At 27.8% G+C, this 17,240-nt stretch overlaps 1 protein-coding gene across 1 annotated transcript; it reads right to left on the bottom strand.

Moving 5' to 3' along the window:
• Positions 1-2,743: 2,743 nt before the first annotated feature.
• On the bottom strand, positions 2,744-4,367 carry LOC107864612 (UDP-glucosyltransferase 29). Its single transcript, XM_016711029.2, has one exon. The coding sequence runs from the start codon at positions 4,333-4,335 to the stop codon at positions 2,980-2,982; it is 1,356 nt and encodes a 451-aa protein (XP_016566515.1). The 5' UTR covers positions 4,336-4,367; the 3' UTR covers positions 2,744-2,979.
• Positions 4,368-17,240: the final 12,873 nt, after the last annotated feature.

Here is a 17,240-nt window from a genome sequence, read left to right as displayed (position 1 = left end):
GTAATATATAAATGACTTATAATAATTAATTAGGGGTAACATACTAAAAAATATTATCAATTCTAATATATAAAAGACTTGTAATAATTAAATTAGGGATAATATAGTAAATCATGGAGCAATTAGGGTATAATATAGTAAATGATAGGGGTAATATATTAAATGAAGAGGTGGTTGACTTATAATAATTAATTAGGGATAATATAATAAAAAATATTATTAATTCTAATATATAAATGACTTATAATAATTAATTAGAGATAATATAGTAAACTACGAAGCAATTAGGGGCAATATAGTAAATGATAGGGGTTAATATAGTAATCTATTTTTTTGAATTAATTATTATTAATTTTTTAATACATAAATGACTTATAATAATTAATTAGTGATGATATAGTAAAATCACAGTTAAAGCAGCTGAAACAAACGTTATAAATATCTATTTTTTAATTAAATATTATAATTTCTAATATGTAAATGACTTATAATAATTAATTAGGGGTAATATAATAAAAAAATATTATTAATTCTAATATATAAATAACTTGTAATAATTAATTAGGGACAATATAGTAAATTATGGAGCAATTAGGATGTAATATAGTAAATGATTGGGGCTAGTATAGTAAATGAAGAGGTGGTCGAAACCACCTCACTAGATGTGCATAGCCTGTGTCAGCATGAGCCCAATACTATAGACATCTTTTAGCACTAATATTTGATATTGATGAAATACAAACATAAATGCACACTGATTTAAAACGATAACTTTTTAAATAATAACTATTTAATAGTACTTACTAAGAAGTGAAGTTTTATAAGGTAGTTTTTTTCCACATGATAAGAAAGTGTGATGTGTCGTGTAGTCGAGTTATTTTAATTGTTTGATGATAAGATTGAGTCCTGTTACAAAATATAGAAAAGATGTAGAACTAATATTCGTAGGATTATTTCATACAAAAACTGGAACATAAATGCTTCAATTAACAATAAAGTCTTGGATCATCTTCTCAAAGATGATTATGTTGAAGCAGCTGCAACAAATATGTCATAAACGCATATTTTTCTTGTTTTAATTAAATACTATTAATTTTCTAATACATAAATGACTTATAGTAATTAATTAGTGGTGATATAGTGAAATAATGGTACAGCTCTTGAAGCAGCCATGTCGAAATCAATATTTTAATTAAATATTATGAATTTTTTAATACATAAATGACTAATAAAAAAATATTATTAATTATAATATATAAATAACTTATAATAATTAATTAGGGATAATATAGTAAATCATGGAGCAATTAGAGGTAATATAGTAAAATGACTTATAATAATTAATTAGGGGTAATATAATAAAAAATATTATTAATTCTAATATATAAATTACTTATAATAATTAATTAGGGGTAATATAGTAATTCACGAAGCAATTAGGGTAATATAGTAATTGATGAAGCGCTGGTCGAAACAATAGGCAGACATATCATCTATTTTTTTCAATTAAATATTATTAATCTTTTAATACATAAATGACTTATAATAATTAATTAGGGATGATATAGTAAAATCACGGTTAAAGTAGCTTAAACAAACGTCATAAATATCTATTTTTTTAATTAAATATTATTAATTCTAATATATAAATGACTTGTAATAATTAATTAGGGGTAATATAATAAAAAATAGTATTAATTCTAATATATAAATGACTTATAATAATTAATTAGGGGTAATGTAGTAAATCATGGAGCAATCAGAAAAATAAAGTAAATGACGAAGCAGCTGGTTTTTAATTAAATATTATTAATTTTTAATACTGAAATGACTTATAATAATTAATTAGGAATGATATAGTAAAATCACGGTTAAAGCAGCTGAAACAAACGTCATAAATATCTATTTTTTAGTTAAATATTATTAATTCTAATATATAAATGACTTCTAATAATTAATTAATTTCTATATTATATTTTAATATATAAATGACTTATAATAGTTAATTAGGGTAATATAATAAATCACTGAACAATTAAGGTTAATATAGACAGACATGCCATCTATTTTTTTAATTAAATATTATTAAATTTTTAATACATAAATGACTTATAATAATTAATTAGGGATGATATAGTAAAATCACGGTTAAAGCAACTGAAACAAACTTCATAAATATCTACTTTTTTAATTAAATATTATTAATTTTAATATATAAATAACTTATAATAATTAATTAGGTATAATATAATAAAAAATATTATTAATTTTAATATATAAATAACTTATAATAATTAATTAAGGGATATATAATAAATTGAGAAACAATTAAGAATAAAATGGTAAATAAAAAAGAGCATGTCAAAACCGGTTCTTATATAATATAGAAATTAATGATCGTGGTAAAGGTCACATCAAATCCCCCACTTCAGGAAGACACCTGCGTGATTGGGTTAATATTTTTTTTGACTAGTTACAGTTAAAACCAACACATCTATCATCATAAAATCTTTTATAGTCGAGTTGATTGGTTACTTGAACTTTCATGGTTCGATTAGTTTTTTTTTCTTTTTGACTAATATAGAATCATGCCGTCGGTCATAAAGAGAGAAACGCTAAAATTCCTCCATTTCTAGAAGTCGAGCTCGAGATCTCTGAAAAAGACGAGGAATCTTATTCATTATACCATTTTTTTTTTTATGGTGATCATGAATTTTTTCTTTGAAGTATCTTTTCATGTATGAATTAATTTAAGCTTTATATGCATTTCTCGGTATATTTCATTAATAGGTATAATCCTTTCTAATTACACAATTGCAAGGAAGAAAGTTCAAGCGTTCAACTAAAGTTTGAACTCAGAGAGAAATTATAAGAAGCCTATCTCTAGATATTACAACATTCAATACAAATAACATATTTGGATCTCTATGATCCAAATCCCTATAATGTCCTAATTCAACCACATCATTCCCTTACAAACTAATACAAAAGCTTCAACATCTTCTTAATACCTTCAACAATAGCTTTCTCCCCTTTCAATTTTATCTTCTCACTCAATTCTCTTGCTTTCAAATTTACTTCTTTCCTAGTGTTCTCCTCCACCACCTTCCTTATTCCTTTTGCCACCTCTTCTCTCTTTATTTCCCCATTTTCACCTCTCAAAATATCCACCCCTATGCCAAGTTCTTCCACTATTCTTGAATTCAATGGTTGATCATGATTCATAGGCATGGCTATTATTGGTACTCCAAAACTCATGCTTTCTAACATCGAATTCCATCCACAATGAGTTACAAAACCTCCAATACTTGAATGGTTCAAAATTTGACTTTGTGGTGCCCATCCTTCAATAACCATCCCTTTTCCCTTTGTACTTTCAAGAAAACCTTGTGGAACCATTTCTTCTATTTTAGTGTTTATCCCCTTTGGAAATTTGATTGTCCAAATAAAGCTAACTTTGCTTAGGTCAAGCCCTTTGGCTATCTCTTCAATTTCTTGCTTTGAGAAGAAACTTTCACTTCCAAATGACACATAAACACATGAAAATTGATCCTTTTTGTCTAACCATGATTGAATTGCCACCCAATGCTCCTCCTCACCTATGGATACCTCGCTAATAAGTGGACCAATTGGCATCAATTCCTTCTTTGATATGGTAGAAACATAATCTATATACTTCCCCTCAATCTCCCTACAAGTGTTCAACAAAACAATTTTGTGAGATTGCTCAAACGATTTAAGGATCACGTACGCAAAGGCTCTCTCATCACGTGGTTTTATCGGTTGTATGTCTAATTTCTTTATCTCATAGTCATGAAGGTACAAGGAAGAAAAGGGAAAAGGTGTAAGGCTTGGTGTTCCATAAAGAAAATGGTGGTAGATGTAGGCAAGAGTAGAAGCTGAAGAAACATAAAACATAATAGCATTAATATTACATGATGAAGCAATATTTCCTACCCATGGTTGGAACCCATCATAGATAATCAAGTTAGGTTTTAGAGTTTCAATTATGCTTGGAAATTTGGAAGAAGCCATTTGAAAGGCTTGAATGAGAGTGGAATTGAGATGGGAAGGGAGGTCATTAGTTGTATGGTAATGAGGAGGTAACTTAGGCAAAGAAGGCAAGTGAAATTCAACAAGTTGTATTGAGAAATTATTATTAGAGATTCTATCTAGGGTTTTCTTGATAGATTTGAGAATAATAGGTGTAGAAAGAAAATATATGTGGAAGTTCATTTTTGATAATTTCTTGGCTAGTTCCAAAAAGGGGTTTACATGACCAAAACCTAGCCATGGAAATAGTAGGATACTAGGACTATTTCTCTTAGTTTCCATGGATGAAATTATGGAAATTGTTATAAATTAGTATCATGGCTTTATAGGGTAGGAAAACTTTAGCTATATGGACTTTTCATTTAGTTTTTGATGATCACAACTGTCAACTAAGTTTAGCTACATGGACTTTTCATTTTTTTGATGATCACGACTCAATTGGCATGTAACGTGCACGAAGTTTTGTCCAATATTTGCATTTTGCACGGCATTTGCATGTCAATTGAGAAAATTCAAGTTAACAAACTAAAAGGATTAACTTATAGAGATGTTGGATGTGTTTAAGGTAAATTAATAATTATAAGTATTTCAATGAAGAGGTATTTTTTTTAGATGAAGAGGTCAGTATCCTTTAGATGAAAGGTTGTGTATTTTATTTTTTGTTTTCTACTATTTCTATTTAAATCCAACTTCTCCAATTTCTGAAAAACATCTTTTTAACTTTTACAGTGTAACTTTTCACAGAAAAGTGTCTTTATAACATTCTCCAAAATTTTCGTTCTTTTCTAAAAGATCAAGTTCTTGACTTGTTACTTTTCAGAAGAATTTTTCAGTTTGATTAGTGCAAAATTCAATAGGCTTGTCATATCTACTAAAACTATTTGCGTACAATTCCATAGCAATCTCACATAGGAGAAAAAGCCAATATCATTTTTAGAAAAGCTTTCCACATGTGTTTCAAGCCTCAAATTTTGTGTTCGATGTTCATGTTATCAAGCCTTCATCTTGTATTCTTCTTCGTATATTTAATATTAGTGGAAACATATTTCTCAACAATCTAAAAACTATATTTTTGTGAATTTGTTCTGGCTTCTGGTGACATTATAAGTACACACAGATAAATGTTACAAGGGTTAAGATTGGGTACCAGTGAAATTATTGATAAATTGTTGTAACAACCTCAATTTCACACAACTCTAATATATATATTATACTTCCAAATATGAATACAAATAAGAATTCGAGCAACAAAGTAACAACGGACAAACACTAATGGGAAATCTACGAGTAACAGAGGAAGAAGGTAACTGGAAGGAAATGAGATAATAGACCATTGAAGGGGAGATGAGAGAATATAGACTAAATCGAAGCTTCAACATAATTTGCATAATCCCTTCCATAGGTAACTGTTCCCATTTAACGTGTTTGCTTAACCCGGATCCCAAATGAAATTCACTTTTTTATTGGGTTGTAACTTTACCTCAGGCCCAAATCCAAAGTCCATGACAGAGTTCATAATAATACCCCCATCCTCAATAAGAACATTGTCCTCAAGGTTCAAGATAAGAAATCCAACAAAAAGTAAATTAAATTTTGACCAAGGTTTGATGAAGCATAGCTGGATTTGATGTTCACCAGGTGCAATAACCATACGACTCCTCGATTTTCGCATGAGAAATTCATTGACATGCACAAGTAGAGGAGCATATGCTGAAAGCATAACATGAATGAATCCAGAAATTAATGGTTTGTCATTGTCAAAAACAAGAATACCCCACTGATAAGTTATTGCACATTGCCTAGGGTCTTTCTCTATTTTTCATAACTTGTAGTTATATGCATTGTGCCAAAGAAACTTCTTCGATGAACCTCCACCTGCAACATTCACAACGCTTATGCATATTCTATCAGAAACTCTTAGAGCTCTACAAAATATAGTCAGCTTGAACTCCAAAAGATCCTTACTCCAATTTTTAGCGTCTCCTGGCCACAAACCTTCAGAAGCATCCATGTAAATATCATTTGACCAAAGCGATGAGTCTCTTAACATTTTCAACATAGTGAACCAGCAAAGAAATGCCCTGTAATTCAGAAGTACAACAGATGATACGCCGAAAAAATAGGAACCTGTTATTTTTTTCTAATGTGGCTAAATTGTCCTTCTCTTCCATATTCTTAAAAACTACCTTCAAGCTCAGTTCACAGTGATTGTTGAAGGAAAGAGAAGCTACAACGTACTTTCCACTGAGTTCAAGAGGACAAATAAAAGTCGATAGAAAACGAGCTCTTTCACCCCACGATCTAAGCTTGTGCTCTGACAATACCATTAACCGAATGAACTACAATAGGGACTCTACTTGGAAACAATTACTCTCAACAACAATGCTATCAATGAGATAACTCTGCATCATTTGGTAGCATGAGGTGAATTATTGGTCCATTTGTGGCAGAAGTTCTTTGCCAAAATATAACAGTTGGCAAAATATACCCACTACATCAGATAATTTTCTTGATAGAACCAGTGAGGAAACATGAGATACAGACATAATAGATTTCATTGGGTAAACAGAGCCCATCAAATTAGGTAACACAGCATTAAAATTATACGTCACTGTGATTTTTGCATCAACTCCAAATGTCATCTTTCATCACATTATCAAAGACAATAGAGATTGGATCCATTAAATGGCCCAAAAACATCACAGACATATCATAATCAAGAGAAGGACCAGGATAAAAAACAAGATATGTGAAGTTCACCTTGATATATGAACTACTCCAAACATAGAAAACAAGAGCACATCATCTTTGTTTACCAGAATATTTTGCATCTGTTCTGAGTATCGTGCAACAAATGCCTCGAACACCCCCTCTATTTTCTCCGCATTATCAAGCTCTCTCGATTTAGACAACAAGATACCATGAAGATTATGCTCCTGACCCACATAAGCTTTGGAGTTCTCTTCATCTTGGTATGTTGTGACATTAACTTTTTCATTCTCAATAACCAAAGGAAGTTTACAGGTTCCAATATTAAAACCTAATTTCCCACAATATTCAATCTTTGACTCTCAATTTTTGTTGAGAACCCGACCCATATTCTCGAAATTATCATCCGTAAGGGATAACTTTGGAAATATATGCTCAATTCGTTGAGATAAATCATCAAACACCTGGCCCTCATATGTTGCTGAAAAGCCTTTAACTGACTCATCGATCGCCGTACCTAGATTTGTAGAGACAAGAGAATATTCGACTGGCTTAGACAAGTCGAAATCCTCCTTATCTTCGCAAGACAAGTTTGCATCTGAAAGCCTGATATTTGTAGTAGCTGGCTGAGAGCAAGCCGATAGTGCACGGTGCAGATTGTCAAGTTTGTTGAGCATAGAAAAGTAACTCTCGTCTAACTTCTTCATCAAATTACGGGCAATGTCGACATAGTTATGCATCATGTTAGAGTCATTTTGAAAATGAATTCTCAATTTCTCAGTGAAATACTTCCAATCAAAAAATTGCTTGTTGCGATACAACTATTGGAACCAATCATAAACAGCACCATCGAGATAGAAGGGAGTAAGCCAGTCTTTCTCGAGGAAGCCGAGGTAGGCAAAATACTGCTCGGCACGACTAATCCACCCTTATGGGTTGATACCACAAAACTTATCGATGACCATCACTGCAATAGGAATACGATCGAGGAAAACACCAATGTAACAACCTCAATTTCACACCACAACTCTAATCTATATATTATACTTCCAAATCCGAATATAAATAAGAATTCGAGCAACAATGTAACAATGGCCAAATACTAATGGGAAATCTAAGAGAAACAGAGGAAGAAGGTAACTAGAAGGAGATGAGATAATAGACAATTGAAGGGGAGATGAGAGAATATAGACTAAGCCGAAGCTTCAACATAATTTAGATAATCTCTTCCGTAGGTAACTGCTCCCATTTAACGTGTTTGCTTAACTCAAATCCCAAATAAAATCCACTTTTTTGTTGGACTGTAACTTCACCTCAGACCCAAGTCCAAAGCTCATGACAGAGTTCATAACAATTGCTCTGTGATAAAAATGGTACCACATCTTTTGGCTTAGGGACAATTGACTTGAAGTCAATGGGTGTCATTTTACGGACACCATATCAGCAGTTGGCAAACATCAGAAATTAACATAAATAAGGGACACTTGCATTGGTTTTTACAGTGATGGCATCTCGAAACATAAATAGGTGGACAAAGTGGACTTGTATTAGTTTTCTCCATCTTTAGTGGTAGGGGTGTGCATCGATCAGTTCGATTTGATTTTATGTATTATCGGTTTGATTTATCGGTTATCGATTTTTAAATATGTTAAACCAATAAGATGAATTTTATCGGTTTTTGGTTTATCAATTTTAAGTCCTTAATGATTCGATTTTCAATTTAACCGATAAGAAAATATGCATAAAATAAAAATAGTATCAACTAACAAGAAAAGAAACGAAATGAAATCCTAGTTGCAGCAAAAATCCTACATGATATGTTTTATTTTATAAGAATCTTCAAGATTGAATAGGTTTTCGGGAAATTGAATAGATTTATAGAAATAAAAGAGAAATATAGAGTAGGTTATATATATATATATATATATATATATATATATATATATATATATATATATAAGTAGGGATAAAGTGTGATTTGAAATACTTTTATTGGGCTATCGGTTTACTCAATAATCCAATAAGAAAAAACCAAATCAAAACAATAACCCAATAATTTGTTTTTTATAAAACCATTAAAAAGGCGTTAACCCAATAAAAATAAATTAATAACATTTTTATTAATTTAATTTATTAATCAGTTCGATTTATTGACACTTCCATTAAGTGGTGTTATTATAAGTAATCGTCTCTATTTAAAGAGCGGAAACTTGTGTCGTGTACGTTTTGGTTTCAAACGGAATAATACAAACAAATCACGGCGAATTAAGAAAGAAGTTGCAACAAACCGGATTTTATCTTCTCAATCCTATTTATTATTTATTATAAATTTTTGTTTTTTATGATTTTTTTTTTTTTAATAAAATTAGGATAGATGATATTTTTGTGATGATCTTTGCTTGAAATATCTTTTTTGATGTGATCATTGTGATTTATGATTCTTGCATAAAGCTCATATGTGTAATTTATTGTTAAGTAACTTAAGTTGTAGGATGATATAAAAAATTACATTGTACACAAGTATGCATGTATACTTAAAATTATTACAAATGAATATAAGATCTAGAGTACATGAGTTAGTAAATTTAGTTTTCCCTATATGTGATATGAAAAGACACTTATAAATTGTGGGTTTTTTTTTTTAAACTTATGATTAGAAAGTAAATACTACTCCCTTTATTTCGTAATAAGTGAATTGTTGGAATATTTTTTAGTGTTCAAATTAAATGAATGATTCACAATTCAAAGTAGGTGTTGAATTTTTTTTTCAAATTTACCCTTCATTAAATTTACATTGGAAGTGATGTATCATTATTAAGATTTTGAAATTTGAAAAGGGTAAAAATAAAAAAACACGATAAATTTACGTCTTTATTTTTTTCTTAATATGTGTGTTAAAATTTAATAATTAATTTATTATGAAATGAAGGAAGTATTAAACTTACACAAGCAAAATATTTAGATGTGGTGAATCCTTTGGATTTTGACAGATTTTACGTACGTCTACTATATCGAAACTTTAAAAACATGCCAAATTATAAGAAGAAAAGTTGAATAAATAAAAGCTAATTATATTGATGATTTGACGTGATGCACTAATTAAATGAATATATATTATCATCAGGTAGCAAACCAGAGACTAAAAGATGACAACTATGATAAGAAAAGTACTTTGTGTCATTATCAGAAAATATTCATTGTCACTAAGTATTAAATATAGTATCTAGCTATAGATTAAAAAAAAGTGATTTCCTTTTTATACAGTTACAGTAGGTGCAACAATATTATATATGAAATTATTAGTATCAAATCTAGTACTCTCATATATAGAGACGACTTTTGGTGTTAATATGATGATGTCGTCTAATTTATATTAGGAAAGTGAGGCTCTTTTTTTTTTAATGATAATAATGCTTAATTGGAAAAAAAGGATACCATCAATTATTCAAAATGGATTAATTTTACTCTTTGGCTTAGATCAAGGTTGATCGAGAGGTAAGTCAGAATATAGCTTCTTGTTTTACTTATTTTTCATGATAAAAAGTTTATTAAATGTGATGCATGTTGCATTTAAATTATCTAATTTGTGTGGTGGTCAAGCATAAGTTAGATTAGTTTTTTTTTATTTTTAGATTAATACCCAAGTAAGATCTGGACGATGTTGTATTGGTTGAGCAAAAGGGAGGGGGCAGTGACGGAGCTATATTTGGATTAAGGACTCATTCGAATCTCCTTTGGTAGAAAATTATACTATATATACATGGTTAAAATTATTTTTTATGTATATATATATATATATATTAAATATTGATCCTCCTTCAATTAATTTTTTTTGTTCACTAATGAACCCCTTAGTAAAAATTTTGACTCTGCCACTTAAGGCGGAAGGGTAAGGCTATATAACAAAAGGAGGAGGCATATACAAAAACTTATATTTTTTCTTTGATAATTATTTACAAGCAACTAAGATCCTAAGACTTGGCATGTGCCATAAGTTGGATTAGTTACTTCAAAGTATTTAGTATTACCGGCGGGATAGCCTCGGGTGTAGTGTCCTATAACGTCAACAACTCGATATAACGATATTTTATTGTAGCGATATAATTTTTAAAAAAATTAATTATTCACTTCTATAATAATATTTTATCTATATCAATAATGATGTTTATTATATAGCAGTACAGTCTTTATAAAAATTACCTTTTTATAACAATATACTCAAATATTATATAATAACATTTTATAAGAAATATATTATGTATTAAAAAAAATATTAAAATATCCATGGTAACCATATATCATTAATGTCATACATACAGTAATCTCAAGTATGAATATCTAATTAAAAGAAAAAAATTACATTTAAATTGTGCACATCAGTTATGTCATATTTTCTTGAAAAAAAATATTAATATTTGCGTTTTTCTATATTCATGCTCTTTCTGTATTTGAAATATCTGCGGCTCTTATCAATTGTGGTATCTCTTGTTTGAATTGTATTGATTTTTCAATAAGATGTTAGAACAACAACCTTAGTCTCTTTTTTGACCAAGCTTATTTTATCTTGAAAGTGCTGATTTTTTTTCCCAAGTGCTTAATTTAAAAAAAAAAAAAAATGTTTGGTCAAGCTTTCGAAAGAAAATAAATATTTTTTAGACGTAGAAGAGAATATTTCTAAAATACTTCACACTTTTAATATATTAGAGACTCTATATATACACACATACATACACACTAGAATAATGTACGTGCGTTGCACGTGTATCAAACTTTTTTAGAACAAACGTATGTATAAAATATATTAATTATGCGTGTGTTACTTTACTAAATACAAAAACGTTAAGAAAACAACGCAAAATTTTCAAGATAAAAAAATGCAGTTGATTAAAGAGGAATTTTGTCATTATATTTACTTAGTTCCTACTTCTAAAATAACGTTATTTCTACGAAAAGTTATTTTTATTATTAGAGTTCTATATATTTATAATTTAAGTAAAATGTAATTATAATGAAATGGTTTATAATACATAAAACATATAATTTAATTTAAAACATAAATCGTAACAATTAATTTTTTAATTTTGTACTCATTTAAAATATACTTTATGTAAATTGATAAATAGTGAGTAAACTTTATATAAAATTTTAAAATTTTATGTATATAAACAAGGGATAATTACATAACTTAGCCACTATTGACTTCTAATTACCTTATTTAGCCTAATTTCAATTAATTACAATTCATAGCCTTCTCTTACCTATTAATTTTTCATAATTATAATTCATAGTCTTTCTCATATATTTTTTTTCTCTTTATTTTCTATTACTTTCCTTTCTTTTTTTTCTCTTTTCAGTTTTTTCCTTCATTTTTTTTTTCATTTTTTTCGTTTTCTCTTTCTTTTCTTTTTTCAATTTTTTCTTTTTCATAACTATGTTTCAATTTTTTCTTTTTCGTTTTCTTTTTTCCTTCTGTATTTTTTTTTTCTCCTTTTTTTTTTTAGTTTTCTATTACTCTTTTTTCTATTCCTTTTCTCTTTTCCTTTTTTTGTTTTCTCTTTCTTCTTTCTTTTCCATGTTTTTCTTTTTCGTGTCCTTTTTTATTTTGTCTTTTTTTTTTTGTTTCCTTCTTTTCCTTTTTTATTTTTTTTTGTTTTTTTCTCTATTTTCTATTATTCTCCTTTTTTTGTATTTTTTTTCTAACATTTTTTCTTCTCTTTTTTTTTTTTATATATATTTGTGCGAACTAGCAAACACAAATACAAGTGTAAACTATGTTTTAATTTTTTCTTTTTTCTTTTTTTCTTTTGTATTTTTTTTTCTTTTACTTTTTTCTCTTTTTTTTTGGTCTATTTTCTATTACTCTTTTTTTTTCTTTTCTTTTCCTTATTTTGTTTTCCCTTTCTTCTTTATTTTTTCAATTTTTTCTTTTTCGTTAACTTTTTTTCATTTTGTCTTTATTTTTTCTTTTTCTTATTTTCCTTTTTATTTTTTTTCCTTTTTTTTTTGTTTTTTTCTCTATTTTCTATTACTCTCCTTCTTTTTTGTATTTTTCTCATTTTTTTTTCACATTTTTTCTCTTTTTTTATTTTTATTTTTTCTTTTTTTTTTTCATTTGTGCGAACTAGCAAATACAAATACAAGTTTGAACTATGTTTCAATTTTTTATTTTTCGTTTTCTGTTTTTTCTTTTGTATTCTTTTTCTTTTTTTCTTTTTCTTTTTCTCCTTTTTTTTGTCTATTTTCTATTACTCTTTTTTTTCTTCATTTTTTCTTTTCCTTTTTTTTTTTGTTTTCTCTTTCTTCCTTCTTTTTTTGAATTTTTTTTCGTTGTCTTTTTTCATTGTCTTTTTTTTTTTTTTTCTTGTTTTCTTTTTTTTTCTTCTTCTTTTTTCTTTTTTTCTCTATTTTCTATTATTCTCCTTCTTTTTTGTATTTTTTTCTCCTTTTTTCCATATTTTTTCTCATTTTTTCTTTTTATTTTTATTTTTCTCCTTCTTTTCATTTGTGCGAACTAGCAAACATAATACAAGTGTGAACTATAAAATATAAATACAAAGACGAATTATAAGATACAAATACAAGTGGAAACTATAAAATACAAATACAAATGCGAATTATAACATATAGATACAAGTGTGATCTATCATTTGTATTTTTTAATTATTTAAAAGGAACGATTGATTTTCTTTTTACGAATACTTGTTTGTATTTATTTATACGAGTTGTATTTATTGATACAAATAAATAAAATTTAATTTTTTATAAAAATACAATATATATAAATACAATATGTATTTGTATTTTTAAAATCATTGGTTTCATTTTTTGTAATTGTATTTGTATCAAGTGATATTTATTTATTAACAAATACGAATAATAATTTTGACATACAAATACAATACGGTACATTTGTATCAAATGATACCTTGCATATTTATATATTTTAGAATCAAGAAAATATAATTAATGCATTTAATTATTTGTATACAAATACAAATGGTAAATTGTACATAATCACGGCTAAATACAATATGCAATCAACTTACAAATACAAATACAAAATAATTCTGTAAAATTAAAAAGACATCGACGAAAATAGAATACAAATACTAATATAATCTAAATATACAAACACAATAAAATCATAATACAAATATAATCCAATATAATATACAGTCAATTATAAAATACAAATACAAAACAGTTCTTTAAAATACAAGTGCGAATTATATAAAATATAAATGATGGTGCAAACTAACAAATACAAATACAAGTGTGAACTATAAAATACAAATATAAACGCGAACTACAAAATACAAATACAAGAGCGAACTTTAAAATACAAATACAAATACAGTTGTATCAATCAATACAACAATATAAATGACGGCGTGACTACAAATAGATAAACAATTATGGTATTTACGTTATCATCAATGATTTGTGCTCGAGTAGTTATATTTTTTAAAAATACAAAAAATATAAAATAGAGCAAAAAAATGATAAAGAAAATAAGTTCAAAAAAGAAAAGAAAAAGAAAAAAAAGTGAGATAGAAGAGAGAAAAAATATATAAAAACTGAAAAAAATAGAAAAAATTAGAAAAAAGAAGAAGAAGAAACTAGGAAAACACGAAAAACAAAAGATATAAAAAAAAAAAAAATAGAAGTGGTTTTGGCAAGACTAAATATGTAGTGTATTTATGTTTTTATGAATACAGATCATTGAATAAAAGTGAATACAACGGCTGTGAATCGAATATAACAACTAAATGGTACTGTATTTATATTTTATATGAATACAGACTATTGACAAAATCGAATACAGCGGGCGTAAATTGAATACAACGAATATAAATGGTAATTATGTAAAATATGACTATGAAAGGTAAGTTTTTCAGCAAAATATGACTATTTTTGACAGATTCCCTATAAACAAGCATATTGAAGAGTAAAAATGGTAAAGTATGGCCCAAACTCAAAAAGGCCCAATAATTTTAAAAAGACAAAAAAAGAATGTATAAATAACATAAATACCAACCCTTTTGAAAATAATTACACTTTCTCCCATTTTTTTAATTACTTTACTCTCTCTTCCTATTATTATACATAACATAGCCGATACATACGTAGCATTCTGTGTCTATGTTGAGATTTTTGTAATATGTTTAGGGAGTTGGGATTTTTTGTAATATTGAAAACATAAGTTGTGTATTTGTGTAATTTTTAGAAAGAATTAGAAAAGTAAAAATCTATTACTCATATTTGTTTTTATGAACTCCAGAAGCTTCCTTTTCTTCTCACGAAACTCTCCCTTTCCTCAAACATCTTCTTTCTATTATGATACTACATCTTATTTTATCAAAAAATTGATGAATAAGCTGAAATCATCAAGCTCAAAATTAAATTTTGATAGATCAAATGTTGAAAAGTATGTTCCTACCGCATCCATTGAACAACCGTATGTCAAGCTTCGCCTGTAATTCCCTCTTCTTTTTCTTTTTCTTTTTTCTTCATTTTTTATGCTTTAGCACGTTTGAAGATTTGATTTTTAACCCTTTTTTTTATATATTTTTTATGTTTTGATTCTCTTAAAACTACTGTAGCATTATATGTTTCAAGTTTTAATTTTTTGTTTCTCCTTTTGCTATGCATGTTCGAAAATTTGATTTTTAAAATACATTCTGATTTAATTTCTTGTTTCAGGTGTGATTTGCTTGATATTTATATATAATATGTGTTTTTGAATGTCCTGATGTTTGCATGTCAACTGAGAAACTTGAATTTGAGGTACGGAATAAAAATAGAAGCAGGTAAACATAAATATTGTGATTTGTTTCTCTTTTTTGGGTATTTTTTTTCCTGAAAAATAGAAGAAGGTCCATCAAAGCTAATAACTTTTTGATCAAACAGTATGTTTGTGTACTAAATTTAGAATTTAATTAGTAGTTTTTGAACTCGTCGTTTAAAATTTAAAACTCATAAAATTGAAATTCCGACTCCATTCTGAACTTTGAACCCATAGAAATTGGCATAACTGGTAAAGTAAATTTTTCGCAATGTGAATATTGAATAGGAGGTAAGACTGTTACACAATAGACCCTTGTCGACCGACCCATAGCCGAACTTCATACATACGAGTGGTTAGTCTGCTGGAATGCCCTTTTGTATCTTTTATAAATTTCTGGTATGACTGGGTCTTACATGCAATTAAAGTTGCCGTTATGTGACCTGTAAGTCACAGTTTTGAGTTGTGAAAAAACTGCTTGCGGTAAGGTATCCTTGTATGTAGATATTGTTTGTGTCACATAGTTCTCAAATACAGCTAAAATCCCATTTTCCCAAGTAAGTATCTTTGATGTATTTCCAACTCCTGACTATACTTGTACCATCAAAAATGAAATTTCTATTTTTATTGTAGAAGGAATCTTAGAAAGCTAAGACCATTTCTTATAACTATTTTCTTTCATTAGAAAGATTATTATGCTACTAAATTGAGTTAACATCACCATTCACCAAGAGTCAAAAAAAAAATGAATACTTGTCTCACTTTTTACTTTTTAAGACATCATAATCTGTCTAGTGTTTAATAGGTTGTAACTTTTGTAACTTCCTCCATACATAAGTTTTCTTGTTAAGTTAGTGAAATATTTTGAGTTGCATTGCTTCTTTTGACAATGACATTCAATAAACTTATTTTGAACAAAATCAAAATTAAATGTTTCAAAGGGACACACAAAGATTATATTCATAACTATGGTCAAAGTAAAAACTGAGAAATACTAAATACATAACAATGCAATACAATACAATTAAGTAGTAGTCAAGACAAACATTATATTTAAATAAGCTTACTACAACATTACATCTTTTATTGTAACTGGAGCTTTCCTAAAATAAAGGTTTTATTTACTGTTTATATATCATAGAACTACAGTTCTATATAGAGGTGTTGTTGGGAATTCCTTTGCCTAACACTGCAATATAATAAAATTAAGTAGTAGTCAAGACAAACATTATATTTAAATAACAATACAATACATAGAAGAACTTATTATGACATTGCACCTTTTATTGTAACTGGAGCTTTTTGAAAATAGAGATTTTATTTAGTGTTTATATATGTATAGAACTACAGTTTTATATAGAGGGGTTTTGGAAAATTCCTTTGCCTGTAAGTCCCTCTTCACTTGTGTGGAAGAGCAAAGTATAAGGAACTTTAGCAGGACCTAACCTATTCTTCCATTTCTGATGATCAGCATTCATCTGCATAATTTGATCCTCAATATCATTCAACTTCTTTCCAAACCTATCAAAAGCTAAAAATGGCTCTTAATCCTTTGTCCATTCAGGTGTATCTCTTTGTCCCATGTATACCTCATCTAAAGCATGCCCTGATAAGATTTTTAAGACAAAAATTTCAAGCAGTGTCAATGATTATTGGATTCTATTATCCCCAGAAAGGCGTTCTCCCCTTAATT

This window comes from Capsicum annuum, chromosome 3 (genome assembly GCF_002878395.1).
Source record: "Capsicum annuum cultivar UCD-10X-F1 chromosome 3, UCD10Xv1.1, whole genome shotgun sequence".
Lineage (NCBI taxonomy): Eukaryota > Viridiplantae > Streptophyta > Magnoliopsida > Solanales > Solanaceae > Capsicum > Capsicum annuum.
The sequence above is the reverse complement of the archived record's forward strand: the minus strand, read 5'-3'. Positions and strand labels throughout refer to the sequence as shown.